Source organism: Bufo gargarizans, chromosome 7 (genome assembly GCF_014858855.1).
Source record: "Bufo gargarizans isolate SCDJY-AF-19 chromosome 7, ASM1485885v1, whole genome shotgun sequence".
NCBI lineage: Eukaryota > Metazoa > Chordata > Amphibia > Anura > Bufonidae > Bufo > Bufo gargarizans.
Window position 1 is genome coordinate 44,682,996 of NC_058086.1, and position 22,525 is coordinate 44,705,520.

Below are 22,525 nucleotides of genomic sequence, written 5' to 3' on the forward strand. Positions count from 1 at the left end.
AATTTCACCCTCAAGTCAAATATCCCTGACTTTTTGCGAGTAGTGTATGTCACCGTGTAAGAGTACATGTTCCTTCTTGACAAGGTTTGGTAATTTGTGCAGAAATCATCCTGGACTCTATCGATTGGTATGAAAACCATGCAAGATGGATTTCCTGCCCAAATTCTGGGGTGTGAATGAGCCCTTTTTAAAGGGGTTTTCTCATTCCAGCAAATGTCATTTATCATGTAGACAGAGTTAATACAAGGCACTTACTAATGTATTGTGATTCTCCATATTGCCTCCTTTGCTGGCTGGATTCATTTTTCAATCAGAGTATTCACTGCTCATATCCAGGGGTTACCACTACCCTGCAATCCAGCAGCAGTGACAAAAGCGACACTCCTGCAGTTCTGGGGACCAGAGAGGTCGACGCCTTTTCCTACGTCCACCGCTGCTGGATTACAAGGTGGTCGTAACCCCTGGATATGAGCAGTGTATAATGTGATGGAAAAAAGAATGAAGCCAGCAAAGAAGGCAATATGGGCAATCACAATACATTAGTAAGTGGCTTGTATTAACTTTTTCTACATGATAAATGCCATTTTGCTGAAGTGAGACATCCCCCTTAGGCCTCCTGCACACGACCATAGGTGTCCCGTTGTCGTATTGCAGACCGCATTTGCGGGTATCCGGAGATGCGGAATGGAACCCTACGGAAGCACTACAAAGTGCTTCCGTGGGGTTTCGTACCGTACTTCCATTCCGCAAAAAGATAGGACATGTTCTATCTTTTTGCAGAACGGCCGGATCGTGGACCCATTAAAGTGAATGGGTCCGCAATCCGCTGCGGCTGCCCCACGGTCTGCACGGCCACAGGGCGCACACGTCCGTGTGCAGGAGGCCACACAATTGTAAATGCTCCCGATGTGCTGCACTTAAAGTAGCGGCAATGCATGCAAAAGCTGAAAACTGCAGCATTTTCACACCAAATCCAACTGCCTTTTGCGACCACGTGCGGCTGTACTCTCGAGGAAGCTGATCAATTAAAATCTGTTTAAAATCATTTAATAATTAGTAGCTGCAGGAAGCTGAGCGGCTGATACCTTTTGTTGCTGCTTATTTAAGAACCGGGTAGAAAAAAATCTACTTGTCCCATTCGCTGCCCTGCATGGGATGACGGTACGGTAGAGCTCCAGATGTCAGGTTGTCAAATGACTGAGGGGTGAAAGCCCCCCCATTATTTACCAGCTACCTTTCTGCCCCCTCTACTCGATAACCCACAGTCCGCGTAAGAGGGAACACGAAGTGTTGTGAGGTCCTGTTCACAGGTGGCAGATCCGTTCCAAATATGAAACCATGGATATTGTTAAACGTTTCTCATGTTTCTTGCTATTTTTGACACTGTGACATTCTGAATTTCTGAAAGATTTATATTTCTTTTATTGATATTTTGCAGGCAGAGCTGATGTGCTGGATGGACGCTCACGTGGAAACCACATGGGATGTAATCAGTTTTGCAGCATTGGCCGTATGCATTAAACAGAAGAGATGTTTCTGTGAGTAAATCCGATGTCCATAGCCTGATTTTTATTGACAAAAATGTAAACGAATTTGGGTATTAACAGACGTCTCTTTGAATAAATTCAAGGTGTCTTCCTATCTTATAAAGTTATGACCCGTTACTAGAATATTCCATTACTTTCTGACCATGGGGAGGACAGAAGCTCCGGCAAGTGTGAATGAGGCCCTGGAACTGGATTAATTTGTGTTTGTCGCTTGTTGAACGGTTCTGGTTAATTGCAATAGCTCCCGACACGTGTCCATATTTCTCTGATTACGTGGCTCCTGTCCTTTGTCACTGCATGTGTTATGTGGACAGGGATACCTGCGGCACAGCACTGCCCACCACTTTTTTTTGCATTGCTAAATCACAATGCTAAAATTATTATCTGATCACCCGTTGAAATGCACGGCTGTCGGCCAGTACCTCCCTGTGTGTCAACAGCTCGTCTCTGGGGCGACTGCGTCCTGAAAGGGGATTGTCCTGTCTAGATCTATAGGAAATAGTGCGAAAATCAGATCAAAATGTATTAAATTTAATAATCTTCCTCCACTTAACAAGAAATCCTAGGGACCTTGCAAATAGTTCGATAAAGCTGTTTTAGTTGTGACTTTGATTGGACTGAGATCCGCACATGATCTCATGTCGACATTTACCGGCCTTTTTGATCTGGTGCATCTGAAAAATGAAGCAACTTTGGAAATATTTAGTGAAACGATTTCTGCCGTTTTGTGTACACAGCTCTCTGGTTAGAAACAAGCTCCTGTAGTCATGGGTTACTCCACCTCATGTTCTTGTTCCTGAGGGGGCAGATAGACTGGAGCCTCCAATGCAGGTGTGGACAGAGCCTTACAACACCCTGACAGGTGTAGGTTGGATGCGTGCCTTCTATTTCTTCTTTTTTTTTTTTTTTTTTTAAATGCTTTATTTTCAAATTGAGAAAATACAATGTGAACAACACCAACAATGGTGTAACACGGTACCGAGCACATACAGAGCATTGAAAATACAGACTGCACAGGGATTGGACAAAGTACAGTTACCGTACAGGAAGCTAGAAGCACAGCCTAATTGATCAATATAATTCCAGCTATACTTAGCAGAAAGGAGAAATTCAGGTCTCAAGGTAGGTGGGCAGGCACTCCAGAGCTCAATGAGGGGGCAAAACCTAGTTTTAGGTCCTAGGCCCTGACCCCACATAAGACAGGACTTGTAGGTGGCTGGATCTTACACTTAGCCTAATGGAATTAGGGTTTGAAGAGGAGGGGGGGAACCTATGATTCGTCCAAAGGGCCCATCTTTTCATGAATGTCAAGTGCGATCTAGATTCCCAAGAGGCTAATTCTTCAAATCGATGGATTTGATCAACCTTGAGCTTCCACTGTTCCAATGTGGGCACAGTTGTTTGCAGCCATAATTTGGGAATCAATAAGCGGGCCGACATTAGGAGCTGCCTAAAGAGGTACGATGGAGCCGGAGAGGCCTCATTGTCAAAAAAGGAAAGTAAAGCTCCATATGGGGAAATGGGCACAACGGAGGAGCAAATTCGGTTGCATTCCTGAAAGATCTCTTTCCACCATTTGTTAATGGGAGGACATAACCACCATATATGAAAGAAGGTGCCTACATCCTCCTGACATCTCCAGCATATATTAGAGGGGGGTCTGGTGAAACGTGCGGACTTAACGGGTGTAATGTACCATTGTGACAATATCTTGTAGCCATTTTCCTGGACTCTAACACACCTGGACAATTTGTGAGAGGTTTCGAATAACAAAGGGAGGGATTGAAAAGGTAGATCCAAGCCCGTATCTTTCTCCCAATATCGAATGAAAGCCGGTTTGGAAATTAGGGGAGGAGACCTCAATTTGTTGTATATGAGTGAGATTGTTTTTTTTGGAGGGTTTGGATTTGTTATTAAGGCTTCAAACCAGGTAAGAGGCCGTAGTAGCTCACCCTTTGCATTATTCCTCCGAATGAATGTCTTAATAAGTGGGACAAGAGTAAGGTCACGGGGTTGGGGTTTAAGCAACGATTCAATAGCATCTGATGTGGATTGTGAACCCGGCGACTATTGAGGATCTAACTGAGTTCGAGAAGGTGTTGCGAGGTCCAGAAGAGGCCAAACCTAGAATGTCACCAATTGTGATCAGGGGGGAAGGAAAGGGGATTGAACAGTGAGATTGGTTCCACCATTTCCAAGTTTCGATGGTGGCTTTGATTATAGGGTACGACTGCAGATTAATGGAGGGGGGAGAGTCAAAGCCTAAGCAGACAGCACGGGCTGGCGTGCCTATAATGTCTTGTTCTAGGGCAACCCAAGACTTGTTCTTCGAGTTCCTCAGCCAATCAATGACTCTAGTCATCGATATGGCCCTCCCATAAAGTTCAGGGTCTGGCAAGCCAATTCCACCTGTAACTCTAGAACGGGACAAAAACGAATAAGAAAGTCTAGGTCTACGACCATTCCATATGAAAGCACTAAATTTTTGTCTGAGGGCTACGTAGTAGGACTTAGGTATAGGGATTGGTAGGACCTGTTGAAGGTAAGCGAGACGGGGAATGACAAGTGAAGAGAGGATGTTTTTCCTGCCAAACCACGAGAGTGTCGGGGCAGACTTGTTGAGTTTATCTACAGCCTCGAATAAGGAGGATTTCAAGGGGGTATAATTAAGTGAGAAGAGGTCAGAGATGTTAGGACCAAGATGCGTGCCTTCTTACGGGGGTCGGTTTGCTCCCATGCCTAGAAATCTTCTATTGATTTGTTATTTCCCAGGAACTAAAAAAAATAAATTGGCTTCTGGAAAGGTCTGGCTCCTGAAGATCTTGTTTCTATGGCAGTAGGGATGGCGTACTGATTTCATCCTGCTCATGCGTGCCATGGGGACCAGAAAAACCGTCCACGAATACACCTTTACACCCCCTACTCCAACACCGACCTCCGTGCTGATAGGTTGGGAAGTAGAGGAGATGCCCTTGACTTCTCAAAACCGCGTGCCTCCTGGAGATGCTTTTTGTGCCGTCCGTCCAGTCTTTCTGCTTTTTCTCTGCCAGAAACATTTAGCAATCTGAGGAATGTCCATTTTGAGGTTTGCATGTCATGTCTCTAGAGCAGTCTTATAACCTGTGAGTTTTATAGTCTAAAGCAGCGTCCATGCAGTTTTACCATGCACCTGTGCCGCACGGCACGCACGCTACATGCACGGGCAATCATTGTGTCTATGGTTCTGATGACCATTGAAATCTCTTTAGGTGAGGGCACTCGTAGCTGCCGATGTGCAAAAACTGTGCAGTTATGCCTTTTTATTTTGCAAATCAGTTGGGAATTTAGATTAGTTGTGAGTGCCCGGTACATTCCACTACAAAATAACCATGAAATACGTCAAGTAGGCAGGTAGTTACACATTCGCAGATTTTTCCGCTGTCAATTTGAAATCCACGATGCAGAAAAGGAATTGAAATTACAGTTCTTACTGAGGTAGGTTGCCACATGTGAACTAGCCCCATTGAATCGGGATAAATCTGCTGCAAATCGGTAGCAGAAGTGTAAGGGTCAGACTCAGATTTCTGCTGTAGATATGACGGCGTAAACATTTGCTGTGTGGACATATCCTTAAAATGTTTCTCCATTTTTAAATGCTCCAGTCGTGTATAACGTGCCGTATTGTGTAGAGGTGAAAAAAGACATGAAACGGGAAACCAGCAGTGTCCGTCGCTGCACCGAAACCTAAGTTATGGCTCCTACAAGGGACTGACTATTTCAATGTTCACATTCTACTGAATGGGACTTTACAGGGTTGTTATGTCAGTGAAGCTTAGACTCTATAAAATATAAACTGGTTCTGCAACCTTTTTATATACTTTGTGATTAAATCCTTCCCTATTTTCAAGATCTCTGCTTGCTGTCGGTGAATGGGATTATTCTTGTTTGCATCATGAGGCTGAAAAACTGTTGGGCCCCTTTCACACGGGCGAGTATTTCGCACGGGTGCAATGCGTGAGGTGAACGCGTTGCACCCGCACTGAATCCGGACCCATTTTATTTCTATGGGGCTGTGCCCATGAGCGTTGATTTTACTCATCACTTGTGCGTTGCAGGAAAATCGCAGCATGCTTTATATTCTGCTTTTTTTTACGCAACACAGGCCCCATAGAAATGAATAGGACTGCGTGAAAATCGCAAGCATCCGCAAGAAAGTGTGGATGCGGTGTGATTTTCACGCATGGTTGCTAGGAGATGATCGGGATGAGCAACACTGGACCCCTTTAAAGTCTATTCACTGTATTATTTTCCCTTATAACTGAAAATAATAACATTCTTAATACAGAATGCTTACTAAAATGTGCCTTGAGGGGTTAAAAAAAGATAAAAAGTTAACTCTCCTCATCCACTTGATCGTCTTCTTTCTTCTTTCAGGATCTGCAAAAGGACCTTTTGATGACGTGGTGAGCGCGATTATGTAATCAAAGGTCCTTTTGCATGTCCTGAAAGAAGAAGAAAGAGGATCCCGACTGCATGATCAAGTGGAGTTAATTTTTATTTTTAACCCCTCAATTGACATTTGACTTTGCAATCTGTATTAAGAATGCTATTATTTTCCATTATAACCATGTTATAATGGAAAATAATAAAGTAAATGGGGTCCCGGGTCGCTCATCCCTCATCTCCTTAGTAACCATGCGTGAAAATCACATTGCATGCCCACTTGCTTGCGGATGCAATACGATTTTCACGCAGCCCCATTCACTTCTATGGGGCCTGCGTTGCTTGAAAAACGCAAAATATAGAGCATGCTGCGATTTTCACGCAACGCACAAGTGATGCATGAAAAACATTGCTCATGTGCACAGCCCCATTGAAGTGAGTGGGTCCGGATTCAGTGCGGGTGCAATGCGTTTACCTTACCGGCGAATACATTTTAGGGTACGTTTGTAGCTGTGTTTCTAAATCTGGCAGGCTTTTCCGGTAGCATGTTCTGGCCGGCTATCGGATGAACTAAAAATGCCGCATGCAGCAGTATTTGTCCATCTGACACCCAGTGTTTATGGCAGAAAGCGGCTGGATCACTGCTGAATCCCTTTATAGTCAATGGGGATCCGGTGATGAATGGTAAAATCCTGCAATGCTGGATCCGGTAAACTCCGGCAAGCTATTCTCTACCGGAACAGCCTGTCGGAACAGGTTACCAGGGATATAAACGAGCTCTTACCTGCCTTGATACATTGCAACAAACTGTTATGATGGGAGAGTTAACTTTTTATTTTTGTCATGATCAATATTTTGAAAAATAATCCTAAAATCTTGCAGTTTTCACACTGAGCACAGGATCTACCATTCACAGTAGGTGATGATCTCAGTTTATTTACTCCCCCTCTCTGCACATTGACCTCTGCACAGGTCACCGAGCATGCCCACAATGCTCTCCCATAGAAGTAATTTCCAGACATGGTATATCTGTGAATGATGTTAACAGCAGCCCAGGCAAAATAGCCCCCCCCCCCCCCATAATCGTGCTGAAATTTGAATATAAAAATATCTACGATGGGAAAATGAATGCAGATTACAAAGAAAAGAATGTGTGTCAGCATCTGGGTTTATGTAGTAAAAAATCTAGAATATGAATTCCCTTTAACAGGTTTTCCCTTAAAATTTTCCCCCAGCTCTGAATAACCTATAGATTTGCATTATTTTTGGGCGTTTCCCTCTTTCTTCTATGTAATGGCATTCTATTTGTAAAGTGGCGAGCCCTGTATGAACAGAGATATAGGCCCTGCCGTATATAAAGCCGTGGACAGAAAAAATAAATGTAAAATGCCTTATCTGTGCCGTCATCTAAGGGGGGCGTCTGGCGCTACTTGTATGAACATCTGGTAACCTTACTTTACTTCCACAGCTGAATAATGAAATGCAATTATTTATAGAAGTGAAGACGCGCTGTATGTCGTGTGATATCAGCTGCGGTTACCAATGTGGTCTCCATACAGAGATTATAAATAATATATCTATACATAAGTAAAACTGGTTCTGTGCATGACTTTATCTGAGGTGTGCCCTCGCAATCAGAAGGGCGCAATGGATTTAATACACAGCCCCCACTCTAATGGCTGCGATCACAGGAACCTCTGATCAATGCTTTAAATGCTGCAGTCAACACTGATCATGTCATTCAAAATGGAGAAGTTAGGGGGGCATTGCAGGGAATACTGTACCTTGTATAGATAGACAGCCCAGGGCCCATTGAAGGGCTTTCTATAAGTGCCATCGACAGTGATGGAGAGCAACGCACATACACTGCCGACTCTCTCACTGCCGGCTTCTGGTGGTCACTGGGAGACATAGTATTCCCAATATTATTTATTATTAAAGCGCCATTCATTCCATAGCGCTGTACATATGATAAGCGGTGCACATACGTAATACAGACAAATGCACTAATCGGGAACAAGACGAGTTACAGACTGGTACAGAAGGAGAGAGGACCCTGCCCGTGAGGGCTTACAATCTACATGGTATGGGAAAAGGAGATAGGGTCCTGCCCGCGAGGGCTTACAATCTACATGGTATGGGAGAAGGAGAGACGGGTCCTGCCCGCAATGGCTTACAATCTACAAAGTATAGGAAAAGGAGAGAGGGTCCTGCCCGCGAGGGCTTACAATCTACATGGTATGGGAGAAGGAGAGAGGGTCCTGCCCGCAAGGCTTACAATCTACATGGTATGGGAGAAGGAGAGAGGGTCCTGCCCGCAAGGCTTACAATCTACATGGTATGGGAGAAGGAGAGAGGGCCCTGCCGCGAGGGCTTACAATCTACATGGTATGGGAGAAGGAGAGAGGGTCCTGCCCGCAAGGCTTACAATCTACATGGTATGGGAGAAGGAGAGAGGGTCCTGCCCGCGAGGGCTAACAATCTACAATATCCCAGTAAGTTACTCCATGACATCATGGAAGGAATTTATCATTCCCCACACACTTTTTTTGGTATTAAAAAGTCACAAATCCCTGGTGGCTTTTTAATAGTTTCAACCAGCATTATTACTCCATTCTCGACAGTTTCCGAAAATGGAACATGGGCCGTTGCCCCCAGCTGGAGTAAAAAATGCTTGAAATACATAGCACCCCCGAGCGCACGGACTACTGGAGGAGGCATGTCATTTATGACGAAGCCTGTGCCGTGTTAAAAATGACATGCCTCCTCCGGAAGCGCAGGCCCCATCTTGATAAATCGTGGCCCTTTCTGTTTTGAAGGGTTGCGTGACCACTTCTCCATTCGCTTCTATGGAACTTATGGAGATAGCTGTACATTTCAGTCCCATAGACACGAATGGAGCTTGGTCACACATGCACCACAGCTCCATTCACACAGTGGGCTTGGGGAGTCGATGAGGGTCCCTGTGGTCGGACTTCTGGTGGTCGTACGTTTTCAGTTATTCTGTGGACAGGTGATAAATGTTGTTAATAGTAAAAAAAAAACTATCATTGTACTGGTAATTCAGTGGATTTGACCAGTAAGTGGGGTTCACGCTGTCTTGGTAGGATATGTCTGATTCTAACCCCCAGCGTTCACTAAGACTAAGCACAATGCCGCCTTGTCTCATGTCTCCATTCCGCCTTTTCCTGTGGCCGGTCATTGAGTGGACAGTAATGGCTGCCTCTGCGGCTGCTGATCTGCCGGGGTGGTGGACTGGGGTCCGATCCCTACCATTCGGACACTAGTGGCACATACTACAGGCCCCTTTAAAATTGCAGTGAAAACCTTCCCCAGGGATCAGAGCACTTATCGTTCATGCGTCATTATTTTCCGCAGTCAGTTCGGCTCTTTGGCGACTTCTTGTCGTGCAGAGGTCACTGAAGACTCACGGCCATGACACAGTATGCGGTCTCTGGAACTTGGTGCGATGTGATGAGGGATGCGTGACCCCCGAGTAACCAGAAAATGTTTACTTGTGCCTGGATCCTTAACCCCTTAGTGACCAGCCTGTTTTGGGCCTTACGGCCTTACCAACAGTTTTTCTTCCTTTTTTTTTTTCCATCGTCGGATTCCAAGAGCTATAACTTTTTTATTTTTCGGTCTATATAGCTTTATGAGCGTTTGTTTTTTAGTGGGACAAGTTGTAGTTTTTAATGGCACCATTTTGGGCTACATATAACTTTCTGATTAACTTTTATTAACTCTTTCTGGGAGGGAGATGGGAAAAACAGCAAAACTGCCACTGCATTTTTACGTTATAAATTTTATGGCGTGAATTTTTGGGTATAAATAACATAATATCTTTATTCTCTGGGTAACTGCTATTACATTGATACCAAATACATATAGTTTTTTTTACTACTTTTTGTCAATAAACCCCCTTTTTTTAAAAAAGAAAAAAATGTTTTTGCATTGCCGCTTCCCAACACCCATAACTTTTTTATTTTCCTCTCTATGGAGTTGTGTGAGGGCTTGATTTTTGTGGGCCAACTTGTATTTTTTATTGGTATCATTTTGGACTATATAGCGCTTTTTGATCGCTTGTTATTAAGTTTTTTCGGTGGCAACTAAGAATAAATGAGCAATTCTGTCTTTTTTTTTTTCTACGGTGTTCACCGTAGGGGATAATTTACGTGATGTTTATGTAGTCCGGGTCGTTACGGACGCGACAATACCAAACATATGGGGGAGAATTTTTCATTGAAAAGCGTATTTATATAGTTTTTCCTTTTTTTTTTTTTACCACTTAATAGACCTTAATATCCCTATAGTGCATTGCACTCTGGCGCAGCCTGCTGGAAATTACTCAAGGCTGGTCTGGGGCCTAAACAAGACCCCAGCCAGCCTTCACACACATCGGCACCCCGCAATCGAATTTGTGAAGTGCCGATGGGAGACAGAGGGAGTCCGCTCCCTCTGTCAGCACTTTAAATGCGGCGGGCACCATTGCCTGCGGTATGTAAAGTGTTAAACAGCCCGGATTGGCACTCCTGCCGGGACTCATGCAACGCTTAGACTGGGCCTCCGTAAATAAAAAGCGGTGGCCCAACCTAAGACCCCCGTAAAAAGGCGTATGGGGGGTCACTAAGGGGTTAACATGGCAGAGCAGAGAGCACTGCCGGAATAGTTTCCGTGCTGGAAGTTATTTTTCGCTGGCATTTTGTCCGCTGCCTGTGAGAAAGTTGTATATTTGGCGCGGATCCTCCACAGACCACTTGCTGTTAATTAAACATCTTGCATCCTCCGAGTGAGCGGAAATGTCAGTCTGTTCCCTGACCTAGTTGTGTGGGTGAATGACTGACCCCTTGCTCTCATCATGTGCAGGTCTGGAGTCTGCCCCTGATGGATACGTTGCCAATGAGGACGCGGGTGCAGTGACCGTGCCGCAGGGGCAATATGTGAGTGTTGGTGGGCTGATGGGGGTAGTAGTTGTTTACTCACTGTTCTGCAGAGCTCCCTGGGCCGGTGTGCAGTGAAGGGAAGGACAGCGCCAGTTCCTTCGGGGCACACTCTGTTGTCCAGGGACTCCCGCCAGATGGTGGTTGAGGTGCCCTTGGTGGAATGGTTTAAGGTGCCATGACTTCAGCACCGTTGGGTGCAAAGGAAGGCGGTAGAAAGGATGAGGAGTCAATGGTTGTAAACAACGGAACTTTTTACTTAATCAATTGCCTTGAGGTAGTTAGCGCAGTACATTTACACGGCGAGGGTGACAACCCATATGATGCAGACACAATTGGCTTAGCTGCAATCCTAGTAACAGGCTGGACAATAGGTGCATTGAGATTTTCCTTTGGCTGGTATGATGGAGTTCCTTTCTAACCGTCCTCACTTTGTCCACACTCTAGCGGCCAGATACTGGATATAATAATGACTCTTATTTGTGTTGGGTAACCCACAGGGCGGTCTCCCTAACGGCAGGAAGGAATCCTCTGCTCCATTGTTTGCAATGGTTGCTTTCAGAAACACTGGTCCACAATGTCCATAGAGGTTTGTGGTAATGGACCAGCTTGCGCCTAGTCGTCCGGCTGTGTCCAGCTGCTTTTAGGCTTCTCCCGGTCACTAGTGCTGTGGAGTCCATAAGCTAACGCTGCTTCCATCTCCACTAGACTTTCTCTATATCCACAGTTTACTCTGGTCTGTGCGAGGTAGCTGTAAGGATGTTCTCCACACTCACTCAGCCTGGCCGGGGCCAAGGGGCTAAGATAGCAGCTACATATTGGACTTTGCTTCTCCTGCTCCTCACACATCACTACCTCTCTGCTAACTTCCTTCCTTCTACACAGAACTAACACACCCTAATATATAAATAAATAAATATATATATATATATATATATGTGGTGGCAGTGAATGGTTGTAATGGCATGCTCAAATAAAACAGCCTGTTATAAGGAATTACAGTTGACACAGAAATACATTAATATGCATACTACAAATAGTCAAAATTATACAGGACCCCACGGCCATCACAGAGTGGGGCACTGCACGGGTAAATGGCGGCCTGCGAGTCAATTTGTGCTGAGAGGCGTACCGTAAATGTACACTGCAGATGCAATGTCAGTAGGGCCTTATATGAGGCCTTCACAGACAGGGCGGTAGAACAGAGCAAGGTAAAATGTCCCAGTGCTGATCTATATACCAGTGAGGGACTGTGGAAATCTGGGCCAGCGTACTCGCTGCTTTCACAGTGTCCATCAGAGTTATAGGTCAGGAGTATTTTCAGATTTATAACTATATAGACCTTTAGGGGCATCTGTCTCCCATAGGCTTTCATGAAAACAAAAAAAAAACTATATACCATACAACATAAAAAGGTATACCAATATATAACGGCCTGATGGAGGACACAAGGGCACAGGGAGCTTACCTGGCGCATGTAAGCAGCTGCTGTGGCCGTCGTCCACGAACATCCACCTCCTCTAAGGCCTTGCCACCAGGGCCATATAATGGCTGAAGCCATAACTGGCTGCCACAGAAATGATTCTCCTAATCACTATTAAAGGGGGTGTCTAGGGGCAATTTTTTTTTTTTAAATCAAAGCAATTTAATAAGCCAAGAACCTGTGGCTCTTGTCCTGATGGTTACCAGGTCACCATTGGTCCCACATGGAGATGAATGACAGCCACTCAGCCAATCACTGGCCAAAGCAGTGATCCGCCTCCTCCGGAGCAGGCGGGACCAGGACATAGAGGCAAGCAGGGAGCACTCAGCCTTGGAATGGGAGTGGTGGGGATCTGAGAGGATCGGGAGTCGGGATCCCTTTAAAGGGATTCTGTCAGCTCGTTTGAGCCTATTGAGCTGAGGACATGCGCTGCTAGATCGCCACTAGCACGTCCACAATATACATATATACAGAGCTCTGAGTGCTTTTATTCAGTAAAAAAAATAATTTTATATATATGCAAATAAGGCTAGTAAGGAGCCCAAGGGGCTGTTACCAACGTTTCAGGAGCCCAGCACCGCCCACACCCTCCGAATCTCCTCCTTGCTCCGACATCACAGAGTTGAAGCGCTGTAATCTCTCGCATGCGCGATTATGTCGCATGTGAGTGCCTGCATAGTGTTCATTCCCTGTGCTCGCATCAGCCTCGGGGAACGAACTGCGCATGCGCTAGCTGGCATGCGCGAGATTACAGCGCTTCAACTCTGTGACGTCAGGGGAGCAAGGAGGAGATTCGTAGGATGCGGGCGGTGCTGGACTCCTTCACCTTGGGCGTGGCTTGGGCTCCTTACTAGCCTCATTAGCAAATATATATTAAAATCATTGTTTTTGACTGAATAGAAGCACTCAGAGCTATGGGGAATGTGTATTGTGGACGTGCTAGTGGCGATGTAGCAGCGCATGTCCTCAGATCGATAGGCTCAAACTAGCTGACAGAATCCCTTTATTAATTGAAAAAAATAATTTAATCCCCCGGAGGCATTTTGCAAAAAAAACCTCCCCCCTGGACAGTGCCTTCAGTGCGATAAGTGACTGGTGGCCTTTAAATTCTGCCTTCTTCACCGCAGCCGCGTTGTATTGAAAGTTTAGAAGATTTAAGATTAGTCACAGGAAAATAACCACAGCGGTGACACATCTGCCTAAGAAGTGCATGAGAGATTGCAAAACACGGGGAGGAAATTCTAAAAGAAGAAGCAGTCCGGCCCTTCTCATCATGAAATTAGGCTGATCTAGATTTGGGTGTTCTGAATCTGATGTACCCACAGAATTAAAGGGGACCTCCAGGGTTGTGGCGTAACGTACTTCTCTGTTTACTTATATGATGCATGTGTCATGTGCGTGTGATGCAGATTATGTTGTGACCACAGGATAGGTGATTATAATCTATGGACTGGGAACTCGCCTATCATGGGAACAAGGGTCCCTTGTGGGAATGGACCAGTAGTGCTCAGGTGTGACCTGGGACTGCTCGAGAGACTGGAGCGCTGCACCGTGCAGTCCCCTAGAAGTGAATGGAGCAGGGCTCACATCTGCATACTACTCAGAAGGGATCCTTGTTCTCCTGATATGTGGGGGCTCCCAGCAGTCAGACCCCCAGCCACCATACAATTATCATAGGCCAACCCCTTTAAGGATGGGGATCTTCAGCGTAATACCGAAACGTCCATATTATTCGGTGAGGAGAATGGTCGTTTCAGTAATTGCATTAATTCTGAGGGTCACACATATGGAAGCATCCAGATTGTGCCTCGGTAATTGTAACCTGCGGTATAAGCAAGACTGTGACCTGCGTAACACCTTCAATATCTACGTTCTTTATTTCTGTTGTTTTTCTTTTTAGGGTGCATTCACATCACACGACTGTAGGCCGTCCATGCCCATATTGCGGACCACAAACGGCACCGGCCGCGTGAATCCCGTATCACAGATGCGGACTTGAATGGGTCCGCAATCCTCAAGATAAGTCGTGGTGCTGAGCAGAGGCATTGATCGGAAACACTTCTGTGGGCTTTTTGGTCCATGCCTCCGAGCCACAAAAGATCCTATCTTTTGCTGTATATTGCAGATTGCGGACCCATTCAAGTGAATGGGTCCGCGCTGCAATACGGGATTCACATGGCCGGTGCCCAAGCATTGCGGACTGCTATTTGCTGTCAGCAGCATGGACAGCTTATGTTCATGTGAATGTACCCAGTCACAAAGTGATGGCATGTTCATACATATTGATAAGGCAATGCTGGTTGTGGATTTAAATGCCACGTTGACAGCTACGTGAGTCCTCCTATTAATAGGTGTTTTATCTATAAGATACAGGCTATAGGGCCCCATTCACACGACCATGTTTGTTGTCTACATCTGCATTTGTTGTACAATCTGCATTTTTTGCGTGTCAAATACAGACCTATTCCCTTCAATGGGGCTGCAAAAAATGTAGACCGCATACCCTGTGCTGTCCACATCCGTATGTTTGTTCTCCGTCCCTGCAAAACAGATTGTCCATTTTGCAGACAAGAAAAGGCTTTGTTACAATAGGTCCACAAAAAAAATGGATGCAACACGCATGTCATCCATATTTTTTGCGGATCTGCATTTTGCTAGCCACAAAATACATATGGTTGTGTGAATGCACCCTAAGACAGTCACAATTGAGGCTGTACCCTGCCTCTGGCATAGCCCCCCATTGCTGCATTAGAAAGCAGCAGTGCATAGTAGTGTAATCCCGCTATACACTGCGTCCTCTGCAGCGTGATGTGGTCACAGGTCAAGCACCCGCACTGAAGCTTGAAATGTTTTGTGGCAGACGTGGAGGCTCTTTCACTGTTCTGCCACTTTAAACGGCCTGAGGAATGATCGATGTTACCGGTAATTGGATATTTATGGCTCTGTTATGTTTGCATATTTATCTGTGACACGTTGAATGTGCTTTTGATTCTCACTGAACTGGGCTAATAATATTTGCATCTGCTTGTGTGAGGGCGGTGCGCTTCTGCAGCATACAAAAGCAGGATTGCGTTATGGATTCCGTTACCACGGACCATAACGCAATTCCATGACTGAATGCCCTTAGAGGAATTCCGTTATTAATTCCGTCATGATAGAAGTCTATGGTCTGCATAACTGATCCGTTTTGCAGGCCATAGACTTCTATTTTGACGGAATGAATAGCGGAATTCCTCTAAGGCATTCCGTTATGCATTCTGTCATAGAATTGCATTATGGTCCGTGGTAACGGAATCCATAACGCAATTCAGCTTTTACCACCAAACGAACTATGAACGAATTTCAGAATATGAAATTCGCTCATCTCTAGTGGCGTGTGTTACATGTATGCATTGTTTGGTGGCGTCTGTGGCATGAAGAACCTCATATTATGCCCCTGACCTGCTGCAAAACATCATCACATCTCATATGGCAGAAAACTTCATCATATGTGAGCATGGTTTTGATTTGGAGGCCAAAATCTGTAAATAACAACAACCCCCCCCCCACCCCATGAAATATTGAAGGTAAAAGTCACCATGGCCCAATCCTAGGGAATGTTACTCATCCACTTTCTGCTACAAAATCTCCACTATTGACAGTTTATAGATTTTGCATAATTTCATTATTTTTTATTTTGTAGAGTCTGAGTGCGCCGTAAAGTTCAACAGCCATGGCTTTCTGCGCAAAAATCCGAAATGCTAGGAAGTATGAAGTAGATGCAGCTCCTCCTAAAGGGGTGGAAATAAATTTTTACCTGGGAGACAAGTCGCCTATCCTGTTTACAGAAGGGACGTGTACGGCGGAGGACCTGCTCATCGAAGCCGCCCGGAAATGCAGTAAGTGTTTATTAACCCTTTATGTTTCCAGTGTTTTGCTTGGTGTTTTCAGTTTTTCTTTTTTTTATAGGGGTTATAATTTTTCTATTTTTCTCATTTTAAGATATCTCTCCATTGTGCCACAACCTGTTTGCGCTTTACAGTGAGAAGGATGAACTCTGGTTGCCTCCAAATCACCTCTTCAAGATAGATGTCAGTACATCTCTGAAACTTTACTACCGGGTCAGGTCAGTGGCTCTGGATTTTATAATTCACTTTCTGGGCACAAAGATTTTCTCAGAAAAAATGAAGTGATGAAGTCTTGGCTGCTGGGATTCCCACCAGTCCTGAGAACATATTTTTGGTCCTGGACATCACTCACATCACATTACTCGGCAGTTACTATGATTTCCATTTAGTTTAAGTTTTTTTTCCCCCCACGAAAAACTCTTATTCCCCATTCATAGGATAAGAGGTTAAAGGGGTATTCCAGTTATTTGAAGTCATCACCTAGGGGATAACTATTAGATCAGTGGGGATCCTACTAGTGGGACCTCCACTGATCACGAGAACAGGGGCTCTGTACCACCTGTAGCCCCCTGAAATTAACAGAGCGGCTGGCTGCGTATGTGTGTGGACGCTCTGTTAATTACTATGGGAGCTCAGTTCTCGGCTATATCTGGAATTCCTGTGGATAACTTCAGACAACCAGAATATCCCTTTAAGTGTCTGATCAGCGGGCATACAACCTCTGGGGTCCCTGATGATCACAAGAAGAGTGGTTCTTTGTTCCCCTTTGTATGCACATGTCGGCTGCCACTCATTTCAACTCTGGGGTTACAAACAGCAGCGGTAATGTGTCAAGATATGGCACATGACCAGTGCAGCCAATCACTGTCCTTGGCGGTCTACTGCTGAGGACAGTGATTGGCTGCAGCAGTGACGTTCCATATTCATGCACGTCACAGTGTCAGTGATGTGCCAAGATACAGAGCATCACCGCTGCAGTCAGTCACTGTAAAAAATGTGAACACAGACTTGTTGGATGATAACCTATTTTGGTTTTCATCCAACTTTCTCAAAAACCAATAATGGAGCTATCAAGTGTGAGCTCAGTGTGCAAAATCCGCATCTGTTTTTCTACAAACTCTTTGCCAAATCCATCACGCAATAGTCATGCTTCTGATTTGAAAAGCTGCAGCAGAAAAATGTGCCATGTGTGAATGGGGTTTTTCCTAAAGTTTTCCCACCAGCATTACACTGCAAATTTTTTGAGGTCAGAACTGAAGAAATTGAAGGTACATTTGTGTGGAAGATATTTGGCGGCACACAGCCAACTTTCTTTTTAGTAACTCCCTAGGAATTCCGTGCCGTGAGCGTTTCCTCCAGGCCAGACCTTCTCCTGTCCCAGTCCTCTTTCCTCCCAGTTAGCTGATGTCATCATTTCACCGAACGTCAGCAGTTGAGGTTTCTGGGCTGTGATGTCGCTCTTCTTACTGGAACTTGTGATTCCTCCCTGAATCAGACTATTCACAAGAAAAAGTAATCGCTGTAGAGGAAATCCAGCTCCTTGGGGCAGCCAGGCTGTGTTTTTTTGTGAAAGATAATTCATGCAATATTACATGGGAACGCTTGAGTTTACTTTCTGTTGTTAATTGAGCCCCTAAAAATGATTTGAGGCCTTGAAGGACTGGAGTTTCCCCATGGAAGGCCCTTGAATATAATGGTTGTCGATGCAGCCCCTGGAAAAATCGAAGGACCGAAGACAAAGTGCTTTCTTTTGGGGTCACAGCGGTTGCAACACAAATAATTAAAGTGTCATAGTCTTGACATAGTGGAATGTAAATACACCCATTTAAAGGGGTTTTCCAGGCCTTTAGTATCCATGACCTATCCTCAGGATAGGTCATCAATATCAGATCAGAGGGGGTCTGACACCCGGCACCCCTGTCCATCAGCTGTATGAAAAGAAGATGCGCGCGTGCCGTCTCCTGTCTCTCTTCTTACTTGCTTTTGACATATGGCGTGCCTTCTCTTCATACAGCTGATCAGCAGGGGTGCTGGCTGTCTGACCCCCTGCCAATCTGATATTGATGACCTAGTAATGAGTGTCTCGTGGTGCTTTAAAGTGTCCCTTTCATTGCAAAAATATAAATCACAGTCTGTGGTAATCTGCATCCTTCTGCCTTATGGCAATTCCTAATTTCGCTCTCCTTGCCTGAAGAGTAGGCGGGCCCTTCCTGGTTTGATGCAAGTCATCACAGCCAATCAGATGCTGTCCCTTCACGTTAACCGCATGTAGTCTAAGGCTAGGTCTACACAACGACATTTGTTGCACCAATGTTGCGCGACAATTTTTATAATGATAGTCTATGGGGTCGTGTTGCGACTGCGACAGTCACAAAAAACTGTGCGACACCATAGACTATCATTATAAAACTTGTCGAGCGACACATGTTGCACTGTAGTTGTGCCCTGTGTGTCGCGCGACACATGTTGCACTGTAGTTGTGCCCTGTGTGTCGCGCGACACATGTTGCAGCGTAGTTGTGCCCTGTGTGTCGCGCGACACATGTTGCAGCGTAGTTGTGCCCTGTGTGTCGCGCGACACATGTTGCAGCGTAGTTGTGCCCTGTGTGTCGCGCGACACATGTTGCAGCGTAGTTGTGCCCTGTGTGTCGCGCGACACATGTTGCAGCGTAGTTGTGCCCTGTGTGTCGCGCGACACATGTTGCAGCGTAGTTGTGCCCTGTGTGTCGCGCGACACATGTTGCAGCGTAGTTGTGCCCTGTGTGTCGCGCGACACATGTTGCAGCGTAGTTGTGCCCTGTGTGTCGCGCGACACATGTTGCACTGTAGTTGTGCCCTGTGTGTCGCGCGACACATGTTGCACTGTAGTTGTGCCCTGTGTGTCGCGCGACACATGTTGCACTGTAGTTGTGCCCTGTGTGTCGCGCGACACATGTTGCACTGTAGTTGTGCCCTGTGTGTCGCGCGACACATGTTGCACTGTAGTTGTGCCCTGTGTGTCGCGCGACACATGTTGCACTGTAGTTGTGCCCTGTGTGTCGCGCGACACATGTTGCACTGTAGTTGTGCCCTGTGTGTCGCGCGACACATGTTGCACTGTAGTTGTGCCCTGTGTGTCGCGCGACACATGTTGCACTGTAGTTGTGCCCTGTGTGTCGCGCGACACATGTTGCACTGTAGTTGTGCCCTGTGTGTCGCGCGACACATGTTGCACTGTAGTTGTGCCCTGTGTGTCGCGCGACACATGTTGCACTGTAGTTGTGCCCTGTGTGTCGCGCGACACATGTTGCACTGTAGTTGTGCCCTGTGTGTCGCGCGACACATGTTGCACTGTAGTTGTGCCCTGTGTGTCGCGCGACACATGTTGCACTGTAGTTGTGCCCTGTGTGTCGCGCGACACATGTTGCACTGTAGTTGTGCCCTGTGTGTCGCGCGACACATGTTGCACTGTAGTTGTGCCCTGTGTGTCGCGCGACACATGTTGCACTGTAGTTGTGCCCTGTGTGTCGCGCGACACATGTTGCACTGTAGTTGTGCCCTGTGTGTCGCGCGACACATGTTGCACTGTAGTTGTGCCCTGTGTGTCGCGCGACACATGTTGCACTGTAGTTGTGCCCTGTGTGTCGCGCGACACATGTTGCACTGTAGTTGTGCCCTGTGTGTCGCGCGACACATGTTGCACTGTAGTTGTGCCCTGTGTGTCGCGCGACACATGTTGCACTGTAGTTGTGCCCTGTGTGTCGCGCGACACATGTTGCACTGTAGTTGTGCCCTGTGTGTCGCGCGACACATGTTGCACTGTAGTTGTGCCCTGTGTGTCGCGCGACACATGTTGCACTGTAGTTGTGCCCTGTGTGTCGCGCGACACATGTTGCACTGTAGTTGTGCCCTGTGTGTCGCGCGACACATGTTGCACTGTAGTTGTGCCCTGTGTGTCGCGCGACACATGTTGCACTGTAGTTGTGCCCTGTGTGTCGCGCGACACATGTTGCACTGTAGTTGTGCCCTGTGTGTCGCGCGACACATGTTGCACTGTAGTTGTGCCCTGTGTGTCGCGCGACACATGTTGCACTGTAGTTGTGCCCTGTGTGTCGCGCGACACATGTTGCACTGTAGTTGTGCCCTGTGTGTCGCGCGACACATGTTGCACTGTAGTTGTGCCCTGTGTGTCGCGCGACACATGTCGTCACGTAGACCTAGCCTAATAGATGGCGAGAGAGACAGAAACTCCAGTTGCGTCCCCCTCCTCCCCTTCTGATATTTATTTTAGGTCTGTGAACATTTACAAAGAGCCTGCAGGCAAGGAAAGGTGAAGTAAAAGCTACTAACAGATATGTGCCTGTTCCACGAAATGGTTCAGTTTTTTAGGAAATAAACTTCTCAGCCGCTCCCTGTGTTGATATGCTATAGATATGTCCTCACCTCTCCTCCTGTCGAGGTATGTCCCCCCCCCCACAGTGACTAATACAGATGTGATTTCTCGCACTCTGTTTGGGTGGAATAAAGCAAAACGCCAGCACCTGAGTTTTAACGTCTTGTTAAGGACATTTAGAAGGGGGGGGGGGGGTGACTTCTGTACTTTGGGGGTGTTGATTGCATTGACCTGACTGGTTTGTGTGTCTGACTTGTTCTTCAGCAAAGGCAGAAAGAAGAGTAACAGAGATTTCTTTTATTTCAATACAGAAAAACACAAGTGAAAAGCGAGAGATTGTAAATTTACATGAGATTCTGGGAATGATGCCTAGGAAGGAAGATGCTTGCTTGGTAATGAGCACCAGGCCCGGCATGTCTTCCCCCCACCCAGCACTGTATTAGGACAGCAGCACCAGTTCTTGAGAGTGTGTTCCTCTAATATCACCCCTAACGTTGCTGGTGGGAGGAAGATGTAATGAAAAAATCTGCCTCCAGAGTTTTCCAACCATAGATGTTTGTTTGTCACACATCTCATTGTAGGGACATGAGCCAACGCTTGGCACCTGTACAGGTTTCTTCACTGTTTGTGGAGCACCTGGTGAGTTACCTGTCTGGTTGTAGGAGAGCATTTGTACTGAGTCATACAGACAGCTCACCGATCGTATCTGTTATATGAGAGATAAGGGAGGTGTATGAAAGCAGTGTAAGGATTACAGATAGAAATGCGCTTCGCCTTCTACCTGCATTCTGTGATAATTACGGAAGACATACTTTTCCAGCCTCCTGTTGCTGAGGGTGAAACCCCCACGGGGTTAATTATACCATGCAGAAACTCGCACAATATGTCACCTTGAATACACATGGGCCCTGATTTATCACGCCTTTACTCCAGAATTCTGGCTTCAGAAAGTTGCAATGGGGCTTTTGCAATTTTTTCAGGCTCACGTGCAAAAATTTAGCGACTTTCTTTTTTTTTTTCACTCGAGTTTTGAAACATGAGTGGGAAAGTGGCCGTGGTTCGCTATGTTAATGAGTTTTGCTCCATATTTATAACTTTTTTATAATGTCACAGTCTCACTCCAGTAGGAGGGTGTAGTAGCTTTTGTAGATAAAAAAAAGGGCTGTGAATCCGCCATATAATCGCTAATGAGCGTTCATAGGAGCCTCTGTGTAAAGAGCCTATGCTGCCGGCAAACAACGGGTCTGTATGGGGACGAGCGATGGCATTAGTGATCACTGCTTCCTATACTGTGGAGGAGATCACTGCATGTAAATACAGAGGTCTCCTTCACTGACGAGCAGGCGATTGCCGGGAGGGAAGTGCCTGCAAAATTGGCCTGTGTAAAGGGGCCTTTAGGTTTAAGGATGAGAGACATTTATCAAACGACATGCATCATTTGATAAATGTGGCATAGAGTACGCCAAAGCAGACTCAAGCAGGGAGGAAAAAATGTAAGGGAGCAAAATTAAATTGTTTGAGAGCAAGGGGTTAAAACCAGGGAAAGGTGCGGTGAATACCTTTGACTGTCTGGTGACTGTTTTAGTTCTTGCAGCTGACGTGGGAAAAACAGGCAAGAGTAAGGATCTGAGTGACAAGGGTCAACTTGTGATGCTAGATCTGTGATGGCTAGCCTCCAGCACTCCAGCTGTGGTAAAACTATGACTCCCAAGATGTACACTTTCTTAGCGGTTCCCAGATAGACTCCATAGAAATGAATGGCGCATGCTGGGAGTCATAGTTTCACCACTGGAGTGCTGGAGGTTAGCCATAACTGTGCTAGATGAATGGATCAAAACCTCTCCAAAATGGCTTGTGGGGTGTTCCTGGTATGTA

The 22,525-nt window shown here is 46.0% G+C and overlaps 1 protein-coding gene across 5 annotated transcripts in view; it reads left to right on the forward strand.

Annotated features, from left to right (window-relative positions):
* Positions 1–22,525, forward strand: part of JAK1 (Janus kinase 1) — a 124,344-nt gene that overhangs the window by 65,659 nt on the left and 36,160 nt on the right. For all 5 annotated transcript variants that reach the window (XM_044301933.1, XM_044301935.1, XM_044301934.1 and 2 more), the window contains 3 exons: positions 1,439–1,538; positions 16,075–16,270; positions 16,374–16,497. In XM_044301933.1, coding sequence (XP_044157868.1) covers positions 16,105–16,270; positions 16,374–16,497 — 290 coding nt within the window. In that variant the 5' untranslated portion in view covers positions 1,439–1,538; positions 16,075–16,104. The remainder of the gene's footprint in view (positions 1–1,438; positions 1,539–16,074; positions 16,271–16,373; positions 16,498–22,525) is intronic.